At 36.2% G+C, this 25,724-nt stretch overlaps 1 protein-coding gene across 2 annotated transcripts; it reads left to right on the plus strand.

Moving 5' to 3' along the window:
• The first annotated feature begins 12,376 nt into the window (after window positions 1-12,376).
• Window positions 12,377-25,650, plus strand: LOC138435973 (killer cell lectin-like receptor subfamily I member 1). Of its 2 annotated transcripts, none has more exons than XM_069581310.1 (7): window positions 12,377-12,917; window positions 16,391-16,666; window positions 20,279-20,377; window positions 20,521-20,589; window positions 23,077-23,228; window positions 23,601-23,704; window positions 24,725-25,650. In XM_069581310.1, the coding sequence occupies exons 2-7, from the start codon at window positions 16,453-16,455 to the stop codon at window positions 24,834-24,836; spliced, it is 750 nt and encodes a 249-aa protein (XP_069437411.1). In that variant the 5' UTR covers window positions 12,377-12,917; window positions 16,391-16,452; the 3' UTR covers window positions 24,837-25,650. The 2 variants fall into 2 exon arrangements, with proteins under 2 accessions (XP_069437411.1, XP_069437410.1); XM_069581309.1 differs by lacking the exon at window positions 12,377-12,917 and adding an exon at window positions 13,812-14,014.
• Window positions 25,651-25,724: the final 74 nt, after the last annotated feature.

Consider the following 25,724-nt stretch of genomic DNA (forward strand, 5'->3'; position numbering starts at 1 on the left):
GTAAAGCATAGATACATAGCAGAGAAAAGGAAAGATTTTTGTGGCTAACTTTGGAAACACAATGTGGGAAAGATGTGAACACAACTCACATCTTTCCCACATTCAAAATTTGCTCATCCTTAATTAGCCTCCAATTAAAATAAATAAATTTATATTTTTAAAAAATGTGTTCATCTTGAAGTCTAGGATTTCATCATTTCAATAAAGTCAAGTTGTGAATAAGGATCATTGAGTTATGTTCACTGGGATCAGATTCACAAGCAGGTCCTTTCTGTCCAGTGATCTGTATATTAAAAGCAAGTTTTCTGTTCCTCAACACTTAAGAAAAAAGGAGTGAAAAATTGTCTTCCACAAAACTCATCCCTGGTGCCAAAAAGGTTGGGGCCTGCTGCTTTATTTTCTAGAATGGGTACTGTGTACCAATAAATTTCAGAGCATTCTTTACTTGTAACAAACAATAAGTATATTTATTTGAAGAAAAAAGTAGAAAGTAGTGAAAAGGAGGATAAGTACTATATAATATTAGCTTACATAAATATTAGATATTTTAAAGAAGTTTACACTTGACCATTCTCAGGTGACTTTTGTTTTTAATAATTTTTCTAAGAATTGATGTACCCACTGAACACAAAACATTTTATACATAAATCCTAAGTTTGAGGGATCTGTTGATTGATAACTTTAAAAATCACAGACGTGTTAATTTGTCATCCATTCACAGAAAAAAATTGATTATCCAGATTTATTTTCTTAATTGTCATATATTCTCGACAGTACATGTGGGAATTAGTGTTCTTTTAGGTTGGTGATAGTATCCATAAATGTATCATCAAAATACTACAGGACTGATGAGAAGTTTGATTACTTATCCCTACAACATGATAGAAGATTTTTTTTATTGACTACAGATAAATATTTTTAAATGGACTTTTACAATCCATTTACAGAAAAATAAATCTTAGATAAAGCACCTGCTGTTATATTTCTAAGAAGATACAAACCAAACCACACAGTTAAGAATTTTGCACTACAGATTTTTTTACATCCTAATTCAGAAGATGAATCTTTATTATCTTGACTTTTATTCAGAATAAATAGCTAGATTGTGGTTCTTATCTTCATTTTATTAGTTGAAATTTTGTTTGAGTGCTGAACAGTACTTGTTTTAAAGAAAGAATGGCAAGTAATTTTAAAGAATTTGTGAGAGAAGTAAGATTTATATCATCCTGTTGTAGTGACAATATTTTGAAAGATTTCAAGCTGTATATGCTCTGCAAATGACTTTAATCTGATATTGTTTTAATTTGCAGAGGAGAAGTCCTCTACAGTGAAATTAGTAATTTTATTCATATTAGTTTTGAGTGGTAATATTCAAGAAGCATCCACAGGGCAACAGTAAAGATGAGGGAAGGGTCACATTTCAAGTTTCTCATTCACTTGTTGTTGTTCAGTTGCTAAGTCATGTCCAACTCTTTGCAACCTGATAAACCAGGCTCCTCTGCCCTCCACTATCTCCCAGAGTTTGCTAAGATTCATGTCCACTGAGTTGGTGATGCTATCTAACCATATTGACCTTTATCATCCCCTTCTCTTTTTGCTTTCAATCTTTCCCAGTGTCATATGAGTCAGCTCCTCATATCAGTTGGCCAAAATCACTGTAGATGGTGACTGCAGTTATGAAATTATAAGAGGAGAAGGGGACGATGGAGGATGAGATGGTGGAACTGAACTGAACTTAGGTGCTATGAGGAACTGAAATGAGAGGTGGTGTAACTCCTACACTCAGGAAACACCTACAAGTGAGATATGACCAATAGAATTAAATGCACATAAAAACTGGTAACAGAACAGAGAAAGATAACTGTGTGTGAGTGGGTGAAGTGTGCAGCAGGCGACTCTGCTCACACCTGTAGCTGCGCAGGAAGCTCTAGCTTGGCTGAGGCTGTGGTGGACACTGTGGCTTCCAGGGGAGATGTTACTAAGCCTGTGGTGACTCCACAACAAGAGTGGAGATGCTGAAACCATGTGGCTGAAACAATGACCTTTTCCCTGCAAACATATTAACATTTCTGGACTACAGAAATAGTACTAAGTGGGCGAAATGAGGACATTTTCAGGGGAGTAAAGTGGAAGAAGACACTAGCAGAGAAAGTGAAACTGGTCTCAAGATATTCAGAGACACGCTAGAAAAGAGGAAGACTATGCTCTCATACAGAGCAGCAAACAAAGTGGTGCTGGGAAAACTGGTCAACCACTTGTAAAAGAATGAAACTAGATCACTTTCTAACACCGCACACAAAAATAAACTCAAAATGGATTAAAGATCTAAATGTAAGATCAGAAACTATAAAACTCCTAGAGGAGAATATAGGCAAAACACTCTCAGAAATAAATCACAGCAGGATCCTCTATGATCCACCTCCCAGAATTCTGGAAATAAAAGCAAAAATAAACAAATGGGATCTAATTAAAATTAAAAGCTTCTGCACAACAAAGGAAACTATAAGCAAGGTGAAAAGACAGCCTTCTGAATGGGAGAAAATAATAGCAAATGAAGCAACTGACAAACAACTAATCTCAAAAATATACAAGCAACTTATGCAGCTCAACTCCAGAAAAATAAACGACCCAATCAAAAAATGGGCCAAAGAACTAAATAGACATTTCTCCAAAGAAGACATACGGATGGCTAACAAACACATGAAAAGATGCTCAACATCACTCATTATTAGAGAAATGCAAATCAAAACCACAATGAGGTACCACTTCACACCAGTCAGAATGGCTGCGATCCAAAAATCTGCAAGCAATAAATGCTGGAGAGGGTGTGGAGAAAAGGGAACCCTCCTACACTGTTGGTGGGAATGCAAACTAGTACAGCCACTATGGAGAACAGTGTGGAGATTCCTTAAAATATTGCAAATAGAACTACCTTATGACCCAGCAATCCCACTGCTGGGCATACACACCGAGGAAACCAGAATTGAAAGAGACACATGTATCCCAATGTTCATCGCAGCACTGTTTATAATAGCCAGGACATGGAAACAACCTAGATGTCCATCAGCAGATGAATGGATAAGCAAGCTGTGGTACATATACACAATGGAGTATTACTCAGCCGTTAAAAAGAATTCATTTGAATCAGTTCTGATGAGATGGATGAAACTGGAGCCAATTATACAGAGTGAAGTAAGCCAGAAAGAAAAACACCAATACAGTATACTAACACATATATATGGAATTTAGGAAGATGGCAATGATGACCTTGTATGCAAGACAGGAAAAAAGACACAGATGTGTATAACGGACTTTTGGACTCAGAGGGAGAGGGAGAGGGTGGGATGATTTGGGAGAATGGGAATTCTAACATGTATACTATCATGTAAGAATTGAATCGCCAGTCCATGTCTGACGCAGGATGCAGCATGCTTGGGGCTGGTGCATGGGGATGACCCAGAGAGATGTTGTGGGGAGGGAGGTGGGAGGGGGGGTCATGTTTGGGAACGCATGTAAGAATTAAAGATTTTAAAATTAAAAAAATAAATAAATTTAAAAAAATAAAAAATAAATAAAAAATAAAAAAATAAAATAAAATAAAATAAAAATCCAAAAAAAAACCAAAAAAAAAAAAAACAAAAAATGAAGATCATACCTTCCAGTACCATCACTCCATAGCAAGTAGATGGGGAAACAATGGAATCACTGAAAGAGTTTATTTTCTTGGGTTCCAAAATCACTGCAGATGGTAGTGAAATTAAAAGATGGTTGCTCCTTGGAAAAAAGCTATGACAAACCTAGACAGCACACTAAAAAGCAGAGACATCACTTTGCCTACAAAGGTCCCTATAGTCAAAGTTATGGTTTTTCCAGTAGTCATGTATGGATGTGAGAGCTGGACCGTAAAGAAGGCTGAGTGCTGAAGAATTTGTGCTTTCCAACTCTGGTGTGGGAGATGGCTCTTGAGAGTCCCTTGGAGTTCAAGGAGATCAAACCAGTCAATCTTAAAAGAAGTCAACCCTGAATAGTCATTGGAAGGACTATTGCTGCAGTTCCAATAATTTGGCTTCCTAATGGGAAGAGCCATCTCTTTGGAAAAGACCCTGATAGTGGGAAAGATTGAGAACAGGAGGTGAAGGGGGTGACAGAGGATGAAATGGTTGGATGACATCATCAACTCAATGGACATGAGTTTGAGCAAAACTGGGAGACTGTGAAGGACAGGGAAGAACAGCCCCCTGGTGTGCTGCGGTCTACGGGGTTGCAAAGAGTCAAATAGGGCTGAGTAACTGAACATAAACACAAAATAATGTGTGTATAATAAGGTCTATTTGTACACACATTATAGATTTCACCCCCCTCCATTTCTTTTCTGGTTGAAAATGATGTGTTTGAAAAATAATTTGTCAAACTGAGAGCATTGACATATACACTACCATGTATAAAATAGTTAGTGGGAAGTTGCTGTATAGCAGAGGCTGCTCAGCTTGGTGCTCTGTGATGACTAAAGGGGTGGAATGGGGTTGGGTGTAAGGGAGTCTCCAGAGGGTGGGAATATATGTATACATATAGCTGATTCACTTCACTGTATAAGAGAAACTAACACAACATTCTAAAGCAATTATACTTCAATAAAAAAATAAAAACATAAAAAGTGAAAGTGATATGTCTTCTTGATTAACATTTCAATTATGAAACCAAAGAATTATGTTTTACAAACTTGAAATTTACACACAAAGTTTAGATTTATAGGAGATTCATATATAAAAAAGCTACTCACTCTACAAATATTTTGAATATTTGTATTTAATTCTGTTTTAAATGTTAAACTCTTTGTTTTGATTCCTATTTTTAGAAAATAGATTTGTAAAAATGTCTGCAATGTTAGGTAAGTGAAGGTCTTTGAGGTACAAAATCAACTACAGATTCACTGAGAAAGAAAGAGGAAATACAAGATTATATTCCTAAATATTCTGGCTGGCAAACTTTATAGAAATACATATTTAAATTCTAGCTAAATTCCAGAAAAATCCCCCATCTAAGGTTGCAGAGCTTGGCATTTCAGTCTTGGGAGTGTGTGAAATTAGAAAGTTTGGGAAAAGTTTAGAATTTTAAAAGGCTTAATAAATAATATAGTACAAAATATAAAAGAATGGATATATGCCATTTTAAGTTTGGAATAAAATTGGAAAATGTCCTTTCTCTCATAAACAAAGAGTAAACTTTTGCATATCTTGGAATTAGTCTGTTAGAACTGAGTAAAGTGGAAGATTTAATTAATGAAATATGTTCATTATAGCTATATTGTTATTTCAATTGAAGATAGTCTTTTTACTGGGAAATTTATTACTTAGTTATTCTTACTGAAAGAAAATATTCATTATTAAAATACATTTTGTTACAGGACTGATAAATAAATATTATAAATAGTATATTAATCTAAATACTCAGATTGCATGTAGTTTTTGTTGGAATTTTCTTTTTGCTATTTTCCCTCAAGAAATATTCCAAGGATTTTAGCAAGGTTAAAGTTGGGGGTATACAGTTGTCTCTCAGCATCCCTGGGAGATTGGTTTCAGGATACCCCATGGATATCAAAATCTTTAGAATTTGCATATAATCTCAGTACATCCTCCATACTTTAAATCACTTCTAGATTACTTATGACACCTGATTCAAAGCAAATGTACAAATAGCTTAAATACAATATAAAAACTATGTAAATTGTTGCCAGTGTGCAGCACATTCAAGGTTTGCTTTTTGGAACTTTCTGAAATTTTGTTTTTTAATACTTTCTACCAGTGGTTGGTTGAATTTATGGATATGGAACTCATGGATGCAGAAGGCCACTTGAATATGAAAATTAATGTAAACATTGATATATTTAGTCATTTTAATTTATATTGATGTATTTAGCAATGATTCTAAATTGCAACCTAAGTTTCTGTTCTGAGGTAGACATGGGTAACAAGAAAAAACAGCAGTTTGTCTTTTATATTTAAAAGCAGAGCTTTGGAACTGAAAAGATGCTGTGAAAGTGCTGCACTCAATATGTCAGCAAATTTGGAAAACTCAGCAGTGGCCATGGGACTGGAAAAGGTCAGTTTTCATTCCAATCTCAAAGAAAGGAAATGCCAAAAAATGCTCAAACTACTACACCATTGCACTCATCTCACATGCTAGTAAAGTAATGCTTGAAATTCTCTAAGTCAGGCTTAAGCAATACATGAACCGTGAACTTCCAGATGTTCAAGCTGGTTTTAGAAAAGGCAGAGGAACCAGAGATCAAATTGCCAACATCTGGTGGACCATCAAAAAAGCAAGAGAGTTCCAGAAAACATCTATTCCTGCTTTATTGGCTATGCCAATGCCTTTGACAGTGTGGATCACAATAAACTGGAAAATTCTGAAAGAGATGGGCATACCAGACCACCTGACTGCCTCTTGAGAAACCTGTATGCAGGTCAGGAAGCAACAGTTCAAACTGGACATGGAACAACAGACTGGTTCCAAATAGGAAAAGGAGTACGTCAAGGCTGTATATTGTCACTCTGCTTATTTAACTTATGTCCAGAGTACATCATGAGAAATGCTGGGCTGGAGGAAGCACAAGCTGGAATCAAGATTTCTGGGAGAAATAGCAATAACCTCAGATATGCTGATGATACCACCCTTATGGTAGAAAGTGAGGAAGAACTAAAGAGCCTCTTGATAAAAGTGAAAGAGGAGAGTGAAAAAGTTGGCTTAAAGCTCAACATTCAGAAAACGAAGATCATGGCATCTGGTCCCATCACTTCATGGGAAATAGATGGGGAAACAGTGGAAGGAGTGTCAGACTTTATTTTTCTGAGCTCCAAAATCACTGCAGATGGTGATTGCAGCCATGAAATTAAAAGATGCTTACTCCTTGGAAGGAAAGTAATGACCAACCTAGACAGCATATTAAAAAGCAGAGATATTAGTTTGCCAACAAAAATCCATCTAATCAAGGCTATGGTTTGTCTAGTAGTCATGTATGGATGTGAGAGTTGGACTATAAAACAAGCTGAGCACTGAAGCATTGATGCTTTTGAACTGTGGTGTCAGAAAAGACTCCTGTGAGTCCCTTGGACTGCAAGGATACCCAAGTCCATCCTAAGGGATATCAGTCCTGAGTGTTCATTGGAAGGTCTGATGTTGAAGCTGAAACTCCAATACTTTGGCCACCTGATGTGAAGAGCTGACTCATTTGAAAAGACCCTGATACTGGGAAAGATTGAGGGCAGGAGAAGAAGGGGACGACAGAGGATGAGGTGGTTGGATGGCATCACCGACTCAACGGACATGAGTTTGGGTAGGCTCTGGGAGTTGGTGTTGGACAGGGAGGCCTGGTGTGCTGCAGCTCATAGGATCACAAAGAGTCAGACACGACTGAGAGAGTGAACTTAACTGAAAAGCCAATTCCATTTTTGCACAGCTATCAGTTATATATTTAAAAGGCAAATAAGTCAATCTCATATTGTTATATAGCCCAGTAAGCTTCCATCGTCTATGAAGCGACAATAAGGTTGCTTACAGAAACACAAAACTCTTCCTCACTCCTGCCACCTTTTCAGTTTCATTTCCTCTCACTGCCCTCCTAATGCAATGCTTTTTGTTGCCACAAAGACTGCTTGTTCTGTCCATAACTTTGTTACCTTCTTAGTAATTCTTTAGGACTCCAATCAATTGCTACTTCTAAAAATTTGTTTTTCCTGTCCACGCTACCTCAACCTGTACCAGGATTTGATTTTGTGTTTTTCTTTTCAAGCTGCACACTCATATCACTCCCCCCTATACAACTACCTATAATCATTTCTATAATTTTCTCAAATAGACTAAACACCTCGGTTTCAGTGACTGTCCATCTTCAGTGTGTAGCAGAGACCTAGTTACATTATACACTCAATAATTATTAGTTTGATGAATGAAATTAGTGGGTATCAAGCAATATACAGAGGATAAGAAGGTTGGATGTCATCACCAATTCAATGGACATGAGTTTGAGCAAGCTCTGGGAGATGGTGAAGGACATGCTGCAGTCCATGGGGTCGCAAAGAGTCAGACACGACTGAATGACTGAACAACAACAAACAGTATACATTCAGTTAAGTTTGAGTATTTTTACTTCTTGTACAAAACAGTCTGAAAATGTCAGGATAGATTGTAAGTCAGGAAGAAAATTTTGGTATAAATTATAATATGTGCACCAATACATAATACACATAAAGTAAAATGTGTACCATATGTATCACAAGCCATGGGCACCATTAAAGATTCATTGTCAGAACTTAAATAAAAAGAGAGATACATGTTGCTATTGAACCTCAGACAAATTAGGATAGGATGGAAATTTAAATGAAGGTGGTTTCTGATATGTATTCAAAGTATACATCACAAAGTCACCTTCTCAAATTTTCAAGTCCTAATTTAGGATCAAGGATTTATTACCCATCTGATTTTATGCACATGCTTCAAAAAGGATTCACTTCACTGATTGAATAATTTATAAAGCAGCATGATTGAATTTATAATTATGGCATTAATCCAACAACTGAAGTAAAAAAGATGGGAAGACCCAGGAAATAATATCTCAGTTAGGAAAAAAATATAAGGATGGAGAAGAGAAAAATTGAAAAAATTTATTGGAAAAGTCTCCTAAAAAGTTATCACCTGATTGTATTGAATCTAAATCAGCACCTGGTCCATGCTCTGCCTTCTGTTCTCCAATTTAGTGCTGTCCTTAAAGTCTCTTTTTTTTTTTCTCTTAGATTTGTTTTGATGTGGCCTTTTAAAAAGTCTTCCCCATGGCGGATTCATGTTGATGTATGGCAAAACCAATACAGTATTGTAAAGTAAAATTTAAAAAAGTCTTTATTGAGTTGGTTACAATATTACTTCTGTTTTATGATTTTTCATTTTTTTTTGGCTGCAAAGCAAAGCATGTAGGATTTTAGCTCGCTGACCAGGGATCAAACCTGCACCCCCTTCAGTGGAAGGCGTGTGTGTGTGTGTGTGTGTCTGTGTGTGTGTGTGTGAAAGTCACTCTGTCATTTCTGACTCTTTGCGATCCCATCAACTGTAGCCCACCAGGCTCCTCTGTCCATGGAATTCTCCAGGCAAGAATACTAGAGTGGGTTGCCATGCCCTCCTCCAGGGGATCTTCCCAACCCTGGGATCGAACCTAGGTCTCCTGCATTGCAGGCAGATTCTTTACAGACTGATCCACCAGGGAAGAAGTGGAAGGTGAAGTCCTACAAATTATCTTTTTTGACATTCAATAAACTTGCTTTTAAAGGTCTGCAAACTCTTCTACTTTCTGAACCTAAACTAAATTTCAATATTTATTATCTACTTAAACCGTTTGCACGGACTGAACTCCCCTTCTTATTTAAATGTTACTGATGCCTTTCCATTTGGGGTTTTCTCTTAAGATTTCTGGCCACTGGCTTCTACCTGACTCAGCCCCCATTGATCCACTGAGGAAGAAAAGTGGAAGAGGGAAGTGTAGCTTCTGCTACAGGAGGAAACGTGCCATCAAGCTCCTAGCCTTAGGCTCGGGCTCCTATGGTCTCCCCGTCCCGCTGCCTCCACCCCTGTCCCCTTACCCCACCTTCTCGCTCCTCACTCCACCCCAGTCCAAGCTCTTGCTTTCTTTCCTCACGGCTGGGGCTCATCATTTTAGATTGCTATTTCATATCTTTGGGGCTCTATTTCTGAAAACTGGAAATAAAAAATAGCAAGTATATGTTTTGTGTGCTCAGTTGTGTCCAACTGTTTGCCATCCCATGGACTGTAGCCCTCCAGGCTCCTCTGTTCATGGAATTTTCCAGGCGAGAATACTGGAGCTGGTGGCCATTTCCTTCTCCAGGGGATCTTCCCGACTCAGGGATCTCTTTATCTCTTGCATTGGCAAGGGGATTCTTTACCACTGCCTCACTGGGGAAGCCCCACCCTCCACCGTATAATTGGAAATTTATAGTTTAAAAACTGAACTCGCATTGTCTATGGTGGGAGAAACTTGATTAGCCATTTAATGAAGAAACTGATTATATTTTTATCAGACTTCGCCACATGTTATATTTAAATTTATATGTGTTATATAATATGGATTTCCCAGGTGACTGAGAGGTAAAGAATTAGCCTGCAATGAATGCAGGAAACATGGGCTTGATCACTGGGTTAGGAAGATACCCTGTGGGAGGAAATGGCAACCCACTGCAGTATCCTTGCCTGAAAATCCTATGGATAGGGGAGCTTGGTGAGCTACAGTCAATGGGGTTGCAAAAAGAGTCAGACATGACCTAGCAACACAACAACAATAACAATGTCATATACATAGGTTATTTTTCATATTTTAATAAAGTATTACATGTTTAAAATATTTTGTTTTTCCTTTTTTTCTGGACAAATGCATTATCTAAAAAAATTTGTCTTCAGTTTATTTTTTCTTGACCTTTCTCAAAGATTAAAAATACATTTTATGTGTTTTATTCCCTTATGTGTGTGCATGCTAAGTTGCTTCAGTCATGTCTGACTCTTTGAGACCCTATGGACTGTAGCTGCCAAGCTCTTCTGTCCATGGGATTTTCTAGGCAAGAATACTGGAATGGGTTGCTATTTCCTCCTCCAGGGGATTTTACAGACCCAGGGATCAAGCCCACATCTCTTAGGTCCTCTGCATTGACTGGCAGGTCCTTTACCATTAGTGCCACCTGGGAAGCCCTTTATTCCCTTATACATATTACCTACGTTTAGCACTTCATTTGCCTGATATAGGGAGCTAAGTTTAATTTTACCAAAAGTATAACTAGTTGTTCAAGCACAATTTGTTGAGTATTCTATAATTTATTTTCTGATTCACCCATTTAAGTAACATGTCTGGGTGTCTACTATATGTCAAGGCCTAAAATGATAAACAATAATGGACATATCCCTGTGGAAATTAGAATTGTTGGAGAAAATATATATCAGTCAAATAACCATAGAAATTATTATAAGTTTCAGTGTTGATTATTGCCTCAAAAATGTAAATTATCAAGCTATGAGAAATATTATAGAGGTAACTGACCTAGTGTCAGAGTTTCTTGAAGAGCTTTAAGGGAGTATAGATTGAAACAGGTATTTTACAACCTGAATTATTTCAGTTAGTTAGGTAAAGAAAAGGACAAAGATTTAGGCAAGAATATTAGGATGTGTGAAGACCCAGTGATGTTAGGAAAACTGGTTCATTTAATTAAAGTGGAATGATGTAACAAGGGCAAAAAGATAGAAGTGTATGAAACTTTCAAAGACAAGGCCATAGCTGAGGCAGACAATTTGAGAATAATTTCTTGTTTAAAATAGGCCAAATCTTATAACTGACATAGATATACAGAGAATAAGTAGGGAGACTCCAGATTCCTTACTCTTTCAACAAGTTGAAAAATGGTGACCTTTACTAATGTAGGAACATCTGTGTGATGATGATATGCTTACTTTGTTTTCATTTTTAAGGTGTGGAGTTCTAGTGTTTAATATTAGGGGCATTTGTGGAGGCGCTAACTGGCAAGGGAATAAGTGAGCTGAAACCTAAAGAAGAAATCTTCTCAGCATGTGCACATGTGTAAACATGTGATAAGTAGTAATTGAGACAAGGATGGTGGATGAAGAGACCAAGAGAATATAGACTAAAGAAGAAATGGTCACCAGTCCAGGTTTGATGCATGATATTGGATGCTTGGGGCTGGTGCACTGGGATGACCCAGAGGGATGGTACGGGGAGGGAGGAGGGAAGGGGGTTCAGGATGGGGAACACATATATACCTGTGGTGGATTCATGTTGATGTATGGCAAAACCAATACAATATTGTAAAATAATTAGCCTCCAATTAAAATAAATAAATTTATATTTTTAAAAAATTTAAAAAAAGAAATGGTTAAGAAGAAAGGAGTGGTGAAGGTGTTGAATTCTATGGAAAGTTCAACTAAAACAGAAATAAAGCATCCATTTAGTGAAGCAGAGATCACTTATGATCTAAAGGTGTGCTGATGCCAAGCAGTCATTAGTAAGGAGTCAGAATGCAATGGCTTGAGTAGTGAGAATAAAATATAATAAATAGTAATGAAATGCAATGGCACTTAGAGAATTTTTCTAAGAGGGATAAGGAGCAAAAATGGTATTTTTATTGAGCTTAAGGTCTAATGATGTTAAAAATTACATGTAATTTTAAACTGATGTGAAGGATAATATTAAGAAAATATTGAATATTCAAATAGAAAGTGGAGTGATAAATAGTGTGTGATTCTTGGGTGGTGGAGTGGATAGACTCAAATATAGTTAAAATTGGCTTTGTTGAAGAGGAAGAAAAACACCTCTGTTGAACAGGAGAGAAGATAGAATGCATGTGTGTATAGAGAGAAAGATGAGGCAATCTGTTAGTTTTTCTTTTTCTGTGATATAGGTCATCTTCTGAGAACAAAGAGAGGGTGTGGAAGAGAGATTTGTTAAGAATGGAGAATGGGTGATAAAATCAGTTGCAGAGAATGTGAAAGAATAATGACCTGAAGAAAGCAATAGGACGCCTAGCAACATTAAAGCAATTTGGTGCTGGTGACAAAGAATTTGTATTGTAGTAAATCTTACCTCTTCTAAAAGCACTTGGCTTCTCAGGTGTTGACAGACAGAAACAGATACTTTATCTCAAACATAGGATAATGGTTTTATTGAACCAGTGGGACCAAAATATGTTCAAGAAAGTTGGTGATTGGCAGAAGAGAATCAAGGTTGACCTGAAAGAAGGTGAAGAAAGAAATATACTGATGGAGTAGAATGAGATCAAGTTGGAGACAGGGCTGGAGATGTCAATGAAATCAGAGCATTTTCATGTTGGAGAAAGATGAATAAGGAATCTCGAAAGGTAAGAGTGTTTGTAAAGGGTGGGAAGTTTTAATAAGACATTTTTTGATATGAAACACTTAAAGGTATGACAAGGACCGAGATGTTCCCATGGGAGGGCCTGGCTGAGGCAGAGTGGGGAGGTCACTTGGGGATGGGGAGAAAGAAAAACTGAGCGGCCAGGGTGTAAGTGGCTGGTTCACATGGACACTGATGAATCAATCAGAAGACTGTGATCCATTATCACGAATCAATATCGAGAATGCCTAGGAGCACATAAACCATGATGAGAGGAGGGAAACGGAATGTTAGAGTCATAAGTAAGTGGGAGTGACTGAAGGAAGATGGTATCAGTACTGTGATTCTCAGTCATCTGGTACAAACTAACAACAGAGACACACTTGGAAATTTATCATATGTTGTCTTTTTAACCCACAAGTTGGTGACTATGGAAGTCTTTCAAATTACATAGTTATTAATTATAACATGCCAAACTCTACTACTCTATATTACATGTTATAATAAACACAACGTAAACTTCGTTCCGGGTAGTGATAGCAACTACCACTAAATAGTTACTAAGAATTATCTATTGTAATTTAGCCAGTAAAGCCTAAAATATACTTTCTATTCTGATACATCTGCATACTTTTCTACATATCCCATGGTACTCTTGTTCCATGTAACATCTAATAAAATATGTAATTTAGCTCATTTTTCTTTTCGATTAAGCTTCAGCTTTGATAAAGGGATATTCTTACTAAGCAGCCATTAAAGTAATATTTTTTGCAGACCTTTTAAACTAAAAAGTCTGTAATTTATGATACAGTTTTCAGAGTACCAAAAGTCACGATGTATTGAAGCAACATTTTCACTTCTTCATCACTATTTTGTGGGAGAGTAAAAACTACAAATTGGCAGTTATGTGAAAACTTCCTGTGAGTTTTTCACATATGTTTTGGACAACAAAAGTTTATGTCAGTATTAGAGTGCTTTTTAACCTAGAGCCTTCTCTAGAGGTTCTTATACCAGATAATCTACTACATAACTAATTCCAACATACAACAATTTTACCTTATTTTAAGTCTCTGATTTTCCTACAAATTTATCTTCAAGTCAGTGAGTATGATTGCTTCCATTTATTTCCTTCTCTCAAGAAGTTAAAAAAATGTATGTAATGATTAGCATTAATTTGAACTAGTAACTCAGAATGTGTTAAATGATAGTTTAGGAAAAAATTAGCTTTTGTAAAATTATGTTGCATGCTTATTTCATAAACAATGGCATGGAGTATGAATCCAGCTATCTCTTTTATTTATTTACTTTTTTGTTTCTTTGACTTGAAATTTTCTTGTTGTTTTTTTTTTTTTTTTTTTTTCATTTTCTCAACTACCTGGGCTCTTTTTCCCAGTAAATTTATTTAAAAAGCTATAATTTTCTTATTATTTTGAATTATTGGATCAGTAGATGTTTTCATTATTTGGTTTGGTACATAAAAACAAATTAATTTTCATAGGGAAAGATTTAGATTAACCTGAAGTCCCTGTAAATAAATGTGTTTTCTTGCACATTGTAGTCACATTGCAGTCACAACTCTATGTGATTGCATTTGACTTAAATTTAATGATTTTATTGGTGAAAATGTGTATCATTAGTATGTTCACATTTCTTTGGTTAGTGGTGAAATAAAAATCTTTTAGTGTGATTATTGGTGACAAAAATTTTAGTAATAAAAATGATATTTCTATAATTCAACTTAATTATTTTCCTAGTCTGTGTGAGATTAGAAAGTTGTAACTATTTACTTATAGTTTCTTTTAATCCTTTATTAGCTTTATCATCTAATGTCTTACATTTAACATTTTGACTTATCTGAAATCTGTTTCAGTATTGTAGTGAAATTAGTGATCTAAGTCTGTGTAATGCTTCAGTGTGAACCAATAGTCCATCTTCCAGTGATTACATCACTTTTAAACTTTTCTTAGACCATGCTTATTTAATTACTTTTTCTTAAAAATAGTCATTTTTCTTCCTCCTCTAGTACAAAAAATGTAGTTTAATTGCATCAAATATTTAAACAGCTGCATTCTTACAATACCAATATATACTTCAATTAAATATCATTTTTGCTATCATTGAACAAAGCTTTCAGGAAACAATTTAAGGAAGTATAAAATTTTTTAATTAAAAAATTGTATCCCATTTTTTTCTGAAATTTACTCTTAAAGTAGCCATGAATGTAGAAAATACCCTATGTATAAAATTATTTGATTTTCAACATTTTTAAATTCTCAAAATTTCATCTTTAAGTTGCTTTTATCACACGTTCTTTAATTTTCAGTAAAATGGAAAGCAATGCAAACCTGCCCAAACTGTACCTAACACTAATCACTGCAAATCTATTACTTTGCTTCATGTATCAATATTTTTTATGTTAAATAGTTAAAGGTGTACTAGAGAATCAATATATCAATGTGAAATATTAACTTATCTCACAACTCACTTTATTACAAACACATCTGCTAATAACTTTGTTTTTTGTTTTCTGTTTTCCAGCTTAACTCTTAGTAAAGTATAAGGGAAAAAAAAAACTGTGCTGTATAACTTTGGATGTTTAAAAATTTGTAAGATAAATTGCTAAAAGTAGAATTGTTTCAAAGCTTGCATACTTTATGTTTTGTAAATACTGGTAAATAATTTTGTACTCACAATAATTTGCTAATACAAAAATATCTGTTAAGTTATCTAGTGTTTTCACAGGTAAAAGTTATTTTATTCTTTCAATTAGCCTTTTTTATTTATTAATGAATTTGAAAACAATAATTTTTAAAAAAAATTATATTTTACCTTATTTCTTTTGTTCATTTCTGGTGGTTCATTGGCATTGTCTCATTAATTTAGGTGATCCATGTGCTTGCTTCTGCTTGTTTGTGTATATGGATAGGTACATATGACTTGGTTAAGCAGGAAAAAGATGGTAGGCAGGCAGATTGAGAGATAAGTTGTTATTTTACAAATTGTAAGATTTACCTAGTTCCTGAAAGAGTTTTTCCTATATTAAGAATCTTCTGAATAATGGATTATTTCAGTGATACAACAATCTTTATGTCAACTTGATTTGAGATTAAAAAACTTTAATATTAGATTTAAATAATAAGTTCTTTGTTAATGTCCTTAATCATAGTCTACACATGATTAACATTATTCATTACATAAAAACTATTGAGAAGCATATATGTATATACTTTATCTACTCCTTTCAAAAAATGATTAAAAGAGGAAATGAAATGTATAATCATATTAAAGGAAAATAAAATCATTCTTCTAAATAAGGATTGCAATGTTGGGAGAGAGATTTAATCTCTCATTTGGTGCCTTTTTTACTCTTCTAATGTTATAACTGTTTACTTATACATCAGAATGAAATAATTTTTCACTGTTTGACCTGATGCAATGACCACTTAACACTTTTCCTCACATTTTTCTATTGCATAGATACTAAAGAGAAAGATATCAAGATTGACTAAAGGAATCCAAGTCTTTTCAGAAAAAAAAAAATGTTTAAGAATATGCAAAACAAAGGTATTGTAAACAAGCAAGAGGTAACCCACACCGAACTGAAATTTCCCAGATCTCAACAGAAGCAAAGAAGACCCAAAACAAATGAGAGAAATGTCATATCAAGTGAACAACAAGCAAGACACAAGGAACCGAAATCACACAGATTTTTTCTCTTTCAGTACAGAAAATGGTTTAGAAAAAAAAGAAAAGGTATAATATTACATTTTGTTATTCATTAGATCTCAGTTCTTGCATTTAGAATACTTCTCTCAAAATCTTTATTAAATTGCCACATTACACTATTTATTTATCTTCAGGACTGTCCTTGATTATTTTAGGATATTACTGTGGAATTGTTCGTCTCTTAAATAGTCCTTCACTACTTTCATTTCTTCTAAAATTGTGCTGATCCAAATTCCAACACAATTGCATTACTTGTAAGAACTATTATATGAATTCTATTGCTTCTTTTGTGTATTATTTTAAAAATAATTCTTGATGCCAGTCTTCAATTCAGTTCAGTCTGACTCATTCCACAATTATTTTTTGAATTTGTACTGTGGGCCTCCTCTGGACAAAATGGTACCTATAAAGGTAAAGAAGCAATAATCACTTAACTTCAAAAAACTAACAAGAGTCTATTAGCAGAGAGACAGACTACAGAAAGAAAAAGAATGTTTTGGAGGTAAAGTTTTTTAAGACTCTACAATCATTTGGATATTGGAGGTAAAGGTGAGAAATTAGTAGAATAAGATAGCAAGGTTCCTAACTTAAGTGACTGAGTAGCTAAACATCTTAACCACCATTAAGAAAAATATTTAATCCAGTAAAAGTCAGATCATGTATGGCATTTGAATCATTTCTTAATCGATTCAGAGGACAACATACATAATGCAATGGGATTTGAAAGATTGAATCTCTAGAAATAAGATGGAAATGGGCAGGTAAGGCTTATGTGAGTAGACAGGACTGCAAATAGAGACGATGTGAATGAAAAGTCTACCATAGCAAAAGGCAACATGTAAGAATTAAGCAGAGGAAGACTCAAGAAAGGTACATATGAAATGCGTATCCAGAGAGGAGAAATTAAACGATGTCTAATAAAGTGTAAGTGGAAAGTTATTTCCTTGGATTTTGCAGTTGGGGTTTTTGTTTGATTATGGAGAAAAGCTTACAAGCTATAACTGAAAGTTAAGGGATCAAAAGAAGTTTAGTATAGGAATAAAAAGAGTCCGGAAAGCATTTTTATAATTTTCACTGATAATAACAACATAAGAGAAATGACAATGAAAAGTGGAAGACCTGAGCCAAGGCAAGGAATCCCTTATCTCAAAATATTAGATTTTGAGGGATTTGAGCCCATGTATAGACTAATCAGATAAAGTTTATAAAAAAGAGATGATGAAGAAAAGGGCACAAAAAGATAATTTTCTCTTAGATAATAAATGCTCTAAGGGAGACTGGGTGGCATGGAATAAATAGGATCTGTAAAAGGTTTTGACTTGTATCATAGGGAAATTGCTCATCTTCTGAAATAAAAAGACAATGACAACAGGGTATGAATATATGAATATATACAAACACACACGTACATACAGATATAGGAGGGGGCAAATTAAAGACATTCATAGCCTCAACTATATTGGTAAAATAAGAGAGATATCTTGGTGTTTGGATAGAGCTTCTCTGAGGCTTAGTTTATTTTTATTTTTATTTTTTTTAAATATCTGGAGGACTTGGGGCAGAAGTTGACCAAAACTAAGAGGATTGAATTTAGTGTTTAGCTCCCTCATTGCTTAATCTCAAAACCTGAAAGTAGAGTTTGACTCCTCATACTCAAGTAGTGTGTTCAAGCTGACCTGCTTCTCTCTTGGACTGAGATTCCTATGTTTTCACGGAGATTACTGAGACAGACTCTCAAAAGTCTCACATCTTCCATTTTTCAATCCTTTCCTTATATTTCAAGCAAAATAATCATGACTTTTTAAGCAAAGTTCCTACAAAATTTTCTATTGTTCTTAAAGTTAAAAAAAAAAATAGTCCTCTAGTCCTACAGACTATCTCTCCATCTCCATTCCCTCCTTTACTGAGCTCCGCTAGATTGCATTTCAGTTCCAAGCTTCCTGTCATTTAAAAGTGTTTACTGAGATTGCCTCTCCAAGTTGAAGACACCCTCTCTCCATCCCCCATGCTTCTCCTACTTTAAGGAATAATGAATTTTTATTTTCCTCCAATTTTAAGTACAACGCCACTTTTTGACAGAAACATTTTCTAACATTATGCTGAAGGTGTGTGCCTATTCGTTCAGTTGTGTCCGACTTTTTGCAAGCCCATGGACTGCAGCCCACCAGGCTCCTCTGTCCACGGGGATTCTCCAAGCAAGTATTGCCATGGAGTGGGTTGCCATGCCCTTCTCCAGGGGACCTTCCCAACCAGGGAATTTAACCCAGGGTCTATCACATTGCAGGGGGATTCTTTACTGTCTGAGCCACAAGGGAAGACAAAACTTGGTGAACATGCTCATATATCTTTATAAAATTTATGACAGCTATTTCTTTCTTGACAAAAGATAATAATGTATTTTGTTACTTCCCCTTTGACTGATATACTGAATGATTGATTGGCTAATAAAAGAATGTTAATGTTCAATGGAATTTATAATTAATATTTTTATTTGCTTAACACTATAGAAGGCAATGGCACCCCACTCCAGTGCTCTCGCCTGGAAAATCCCATGGGTAGAAGAGCCTGGTGGGCTGCAGTCCATGGGGTCGCAAAGAGTTGGACACGACTGAGCGACTTCACTTTCACTTCTTACTTTCATGCATTGGAGAAGGCAATGGCAACCCAGTGCTCTTGCCTGGACAATCCCAGGGACGGGGGAGCCTGGTGGGCTGCCGTCTGTGGGGTCGCACAGAGTCAGACAGGATTGAAGCGGCTTAGCAGCAGCATGCTCCCTGTTGGGGCTTCCCTGGTGGCTCCCCTGGTGGTGCAGAGGTTAAAGCGTCTGCCTCCAATGCGGGAGACCTGGGTTCGATCCCTGGATCAGGAAGATCTCCTGGAGAAGGAAATGGCAAGCCACTCCAGTATTCTTGCCTGGAGAATCCTATGGATAGAAGAGCCTGGTAGGCTACAGTCCACCGGGTCGCAAAGAGTCAGACACGACTGAGCGACTTCACTTCATGCTCCTTGGTAGCTCAGCTGGTAAAGAATCCACCTGCAATGCAGGAGACCCCAGTTCAATTTCTGGCTTGGGATGTTCTCCTGGAGAAGGGATAGTCTACCCACTTCAGTATTCTTGGGCTTCCCTGGTGGCTCAGATGGTAAAGAATCTGCCTGCAATGGGAGATTGGGGTTCTCTTTGCCTGGAGAATCCCCGTGGACAGAGGAGCCTGGAAGGCTACAGTCCATGGGTTCCCAAAGAGTTGGACACAACTGACCGACTAAGCACGGGACATTATTTTCTCTATCTAGATGTATTTCATTTCTGAGTTTACTAGAAGAAAGTATATTTGCAGAGTGCTCAGAGTTAATAATTTATAAAATCATAGGCAAAGGAGGCTCAAAGATGATGGTGGACGTGGTTCAGGTGACATACCTGGAGCCTCAAGCAGGATAAGAAGTGAGATCAAGAAGAACCTATTAGGGAAGAAATTTGAGTATGGAAAAATTAGAGTTCCAAATGTGGCTAAAAAATGGTTTTATTCAGGATGAACAAAAATGAATGTTTCCCTCTGAGAATGAAACATTTTGGTGTTCAGTTTTATATTTGATGTTTTCTGGGAAACGATGAAGCTTCGTCATTGTTTCTCTTTCCTTTAGTGTCACACCACCGATCTACAAAGTGGCAAGTGTTAGCTTGGAGTCTAGGGATCTTGTGTGTGCTCCTGATGATAACACTGCGTGTCTTGCTTGCAAATTGTAAGTAATTGAGAAATACTGTTGTTATTACAATCACTATATCAGCAACATGTTTCAATGATTTGAAATCAGGACTGAATTTTTACATTGTCTTCATATTTTATCCTAAAGAGAACTAATTACTATCATGATTTTTGTCATAGTATTTTCTAGCAGAGGAGACCAAAACCAAAAAATATCAGCTATTCCCACTTTATCTTCTAAAAATAGTGGTGAGTATTCTCTCTGTTCAATCTAATTCTAATATTGATTACTGGGGCTAACGAGTTTATTTTCCTGACATCCACAAATCTATAGTATGGTCACTTTTTTATTAAGGAAAAATTAATATTGGTCAAAAGAAGAAAGATAATATTGGAGAATGTGAAAATACTCAAAGTGTTATGTGTGTGAGTATTGTTTGTGATTTGATTCTTATTAGGAGAAAAAAGGGATTTAAATTATATTGAGGTGAAGGTGTGAGAAATGGGTGAAGTATGTCTAGAAAGTAGAAAGAAAATAAGTGAAAAGCCAGGGAGTTGTATCTCTTTAGCAATTTTTCTTTCTCACTTTCTCTGATGGAGATGATTACCATTTTTGAAATTACAAGCATATATATTTTACATTAGTATTTATTGTACATCCAGATTCAGTGGCCATAATATAGAAAGTTGCCTTTATTGCAAGTTTACTCAAATCCTTATCAGTAAATTCAGCACTTATAAAGAAAAAGATATATCTATTCCTAATTGAGACTGTCTTTCCAGTAAGTTGGGATTTCCCGCCTCTGTTACCCTTTTGGGGAAATCATTGCATTTTCATGACAGGGTTGGATTTTCAAGAACAATGCATTTGCCAAGAAATAAAGTGTCTTTCCACACACACACACACACAAAAGAAACAGAAGGGTAGGGCTCCTATATCAACCAAAAGCATTACCCATGAGCATTCCTTCTAAGCAGTTAAAAAGAAAAGAAAAATTATGACAATAATGGAGTAATTCAAGCATGACATGAAAATAATTTAGATTAGCATTTTCTAAGAAATTAGAGACAAACATTTATGAAAGGAGAAAAGTCAAAGTATGAAAAAGATGGAAGAAAAAACTAATTTCAAGTTTTATTAAAAATAAGTTGCCTGAATAAAAAGGGAACATCCCAATAGATTCAAGAAACAGGAGACTAGACAACACAGCTACTAGTTTCTGTTATAACCAGTTATTGTTTTTGAACCTGTTTGATGGCTCTTAGAACAAATAAAATATATAAATGCCAAATATTAGCCATTTATATGGCTTGTGTTTTGTTTTCCTTTCATTCACCTGGTTTGAAAATTCAGTTCAGTTCAGTTGCTCAGTCATGTCTGACTGTTTGTGACCCCATGGACATCAGCACACCAGGCCTCCCTGTCCATCACCAACTCCTGGAGTTCACTTAAACTCATGTCCACTGAGTTGGTGATGCCATCCAACCATCTCATCCTCTGTCATCCCCTTCTCCTCTTGCCTTCAATCTTTCCCAGCATCTGGGTATTTTCAGATGAGTCAGTTATTCTAATAAGGTGGCCAAAGCATTGGAGTTTCAGCTTCAACATCAGTCCTTCCAATGAATATTCAGGACTGATTTCCCTGAGGATGGACTGGTTGGATCTTCTTGCAGGCCAAGGGACTCTCAAGAGTCTTCTCCAACACCATAGTTCAAAAGCATCAATTCTTCGGTGCTCAGCTTTCTTTATAGTCCAGCTCTCACATCCATACAAGACTACTGGAAAAACCATAGCTTTGACTAGACAGACCTTTGTTGGCAAAGTAATGTCTCTGCTTTTTAATATGCTGTCTAGGTTGGTCATAACTTTTCTTCTAAGGAGCAAGCGTCTTTTAATTTAATGCCTGCTGTCACCATCTGCAGTGATTTTGGAGCCCCAAAAAGTAAAGTCTCTCACTGTTTTCACTTTTTCCCCATCTGTTTGCTATCAAGTGATGGGACCAGATCCATGATTTTAGTTTTCTGAATGTTGAGTTTTAAGCCAGGTTTTTCACTCTCCTCTTTGACTACATCAACAGGCTCTTTAGTTCTTCACTTTCTGCCATAAGGGTGGTGTCATCTGCATATCTGAGGTTATTGGTATTTCTCCTGGCAATCTTGATTCCAGCTTGTGCTTCCTCCAGCCCAGCTTTTCTCATGATGTACTCTGCATAGAAGTTAAATAAGCAGGGTGACAATATACAGCCTTGATGTACTCCTTTCCCTATTTGGAACCAGTCTGTTGTTCCATGTCCAGTTCTAACTGTTGCTTCCTGACCTGCATACAGGTTTCTGAAGAGGCAGGTCAGGTGGTCTGGTATTCCCATCTCTTTCAGAATTTTCCACACTTTATTGTGATCCAAGAGTCAAAGGCTTTGGTGTAGTCAATAAAGCAGAAATAGATGTTTTTCTGGAACTCTCTTGCTTTTTCCATGATCCAGCGGATGTTGGCAATTTGATCTCTGGTTCCTCTGCCTTTTCTAAAACCAGCTTGAACATCTGGAAGTTCATGGTTCATGTATTGTTGAAGTTAGCTATGGTGTTGTTTAAAACTTGCCCAGAAATGTGACCAAAAAAACGCTTATTTTGCTTTCTACCTAATATCCATCTGTATAACAGACAGGAAGATATGGGAATTGTGTTAGTAGTAGTGACTTATTGTACAGAGTACACATTAAATATATTTTTACTTTCTAGAATGTTCCTGCGACCATTGTTCAACTCACTGGATTGGATTTGGAAGTAGTTATTATCATCTTTCGAGTAAAACCAAAACCTGGATGGAGAGCCATACTGCCTGTGAAGAGCTAGATACCCACCTTCTAAAGATCGATATCAAGGGAGAGCTGGTAGGGGAAACACTTCTGCTTTTGTTTATTTGTTTGTTTTTGTTGTTGTTGCTGTTATACTGTAACTGTATTTCATTTGAAAACATTAGTGATTGATGCTATAATTTGGGAAAGCTGAAGTTCTCCAAAGTCTATGATATTTTGTTTCTTTGACTCAGTTTTATTAGGGAGAAATTAGAGAAACTCCACTTTTTGAACATTTAATTCTAGGAAAAAAGCACATTAATAAATGAGATATCTTGAGAAAAACTCTTATTAATACTAAGTGGATGTGTGCAAGCCCTTGGGAGAAATTTAATCAATAATCTTTGAGTCAGAAAGGAGTGAATTATAATATGTACACGTTTATGGTTTATGATTTTTTCCAAATAGGAAATTTTATCAATGCTTGAAGTAAAAGGATGGATAGGTCTCAAAATGAATGAAACAAGTGAATCCTGGTTATGGGAAGATGGCACCACAGTAATTGAAAACCTGTATGTACAGTGGTTTGATAATTAAACTTTTCTGAGATTATATCTGGGTTTTTCTTTGTGTGTGTGTATTATGTGTGTAGGGAACAGAAAGAGGAACCAAGATAAAGGAAATCATTATGTTTTTTGAGGATCAATCTGTGGGATTTAATTGGGGGAAAAGTGCCAGTTCTTTCTAAATAATCTGAGCTTTAGAACCTTTACATTATGAACTTTACTGGACTCTTGGGAGAAATTTGGGCATAGTTTTAGGCAAGCTTATAACTCTATACATTTCTATCATAGTTTTATCATTTGTAAGCGTCTGTCTACAATGTGAGAGACCTGGGTTTGATCCCTGGGTTGGGAATATTCCCTGGAGAAGGAAATGGCAACCCACTCCAGTACTCTTGCCTTGAAAATCCCATGGATGGAGGAGCTTGGTGCAGGCTACTATCCATGGGGTCGCAAAAAGTCGGGCACGACTGAGTGACTTCACTTCACTTCACTTTTTATCATTTGTGGTTTGCTTTTGTTGTTGTCCAGTCACTAAGTCATTTCCGATTCTGTGACTCCATGGACTGTCTTCCCTATCCTTTACTAACTCTCTGGGTTTGCTCAAAGTCATGTCCATTGGGTCAGGGCTGCCATCCAACCATCTCATCCTCTATCGCCCTCTTCTTCTCTTGCCCTTAATCTCTCCCCATGTCAGGGTCTTTTCCAGTGGGTCAGCTCTTCACATCAGGTGGCCAAAGTATTGGAGCGTCAGCTTCAGCATCAGTTCTTCCAATGAATATTCAGGATTGATTTCCTTTGGCTTTTAAATTGTCATTTGGCTTATAATTCTATTTAAACAAACAGGATTAGATACTGTTTAGTATCAACTGCTAAACTTAGTTTAAAGACTGTCAATCTTCAGGGGTTTGTTCTTATTTTATTTGTTTAATTTGTTCTTTTATTCTTTCTCATTTTGTTTGCTTTGTTAATTTTAAGCTTAAAATAAAATTGGCATTTGAAGATTTTATTGCTTTACTTTTTTTACAGGTTTGAATTCCTGAAATTGGAGAAAGATGGTTGTGCATATATTGATGGAAATTTTGTTTATGCTGCTAACTGTTCATCTGGGAAAAGTTACGTGTGTGAGTTTAGTGTATAGCAGCTCAGTTTTGCTAATACAAGTTGTTCTGTTCAGTTCAGTCACTCAATGGAGTCCGACTCTTTGCAACCCCATGAATCGCAGCACGCCAGGCCTCCCTGTCCATCACCAGCTCCTGGAGTTCACTCAGATTCACGTCCATCAAGTCAGTGATGCCATCCAGCCATCTCATCCTCTGTCATCCTCTTCTCCTCCTGTCCCCAATCCCTCCCAGCATTAGTCTTTTCCAATGAGTCAACTATTCGCATGAGGTGGCCAAAGTACTGGAGTTTCAGCTTTAGCATCATTCCTTCCAAAGAAATCCCAGGGTTGATCTCCTTCAGAATGGACTGGTTGGATCTCTTTGCAGTCCAAGGGACTCTACAGAGTCTTCTCCAACACCACCGTTCAAAAGCATCAATTCTTCGGTGCTCAGCCTTCTTCACAGTCCAGCTCTAACATCCATACATGACCACAGGAAAAACCATAGCCTTGACTAGATGGACCTTTGTTGGCAAAGTAATGTCTCTGCTTTTGAATATGCTATCTAGGTTGGTCATAACTTTCCTTCCAAGGAGCAAGCATCTTTTAATTTCATGGCTGCAGTCACAATCTGCAGTGATTTTGAAGCCTAAAAAAATAAAGTCTGACACTGTTTCCACTGTTTCCCCATCTATTTCCCATGAAGTGATGGGACCGGATGCCATGATCCTAGTTTTCTGAATGTTGAGTTTTAAGCCAACTTTTTCACTCTCCTCTTTCACTTTCACCAAGAGTCTTGTTAGTGAATCCTAATTAATTAAAGAGCATAAAATATGTTGCTGCTTTTATAAAATTTTATTAGTTATTACTTAAACTTTTTTTTAATGCATGCACAATAAATACTTCAGTTACATTTCCAAATTTTAA

The sequence above is a fragment of the Ovis canadensis genome, chromosome 3 (assembly GCF_042477335.2).
Source record: "Ovis canadensis isolate MfBH-ARS-UI-01 breed Bighorn chromosome 3, ARS-UI_OviCan_v2, whole genome shotgun sequence".
NCBI classification, from domain to species: Eukaryota; Metazoa; Chordata; class Mammalia; order Artiodactyla; family Bovidae; genus Ovis; species Ovis canadensis.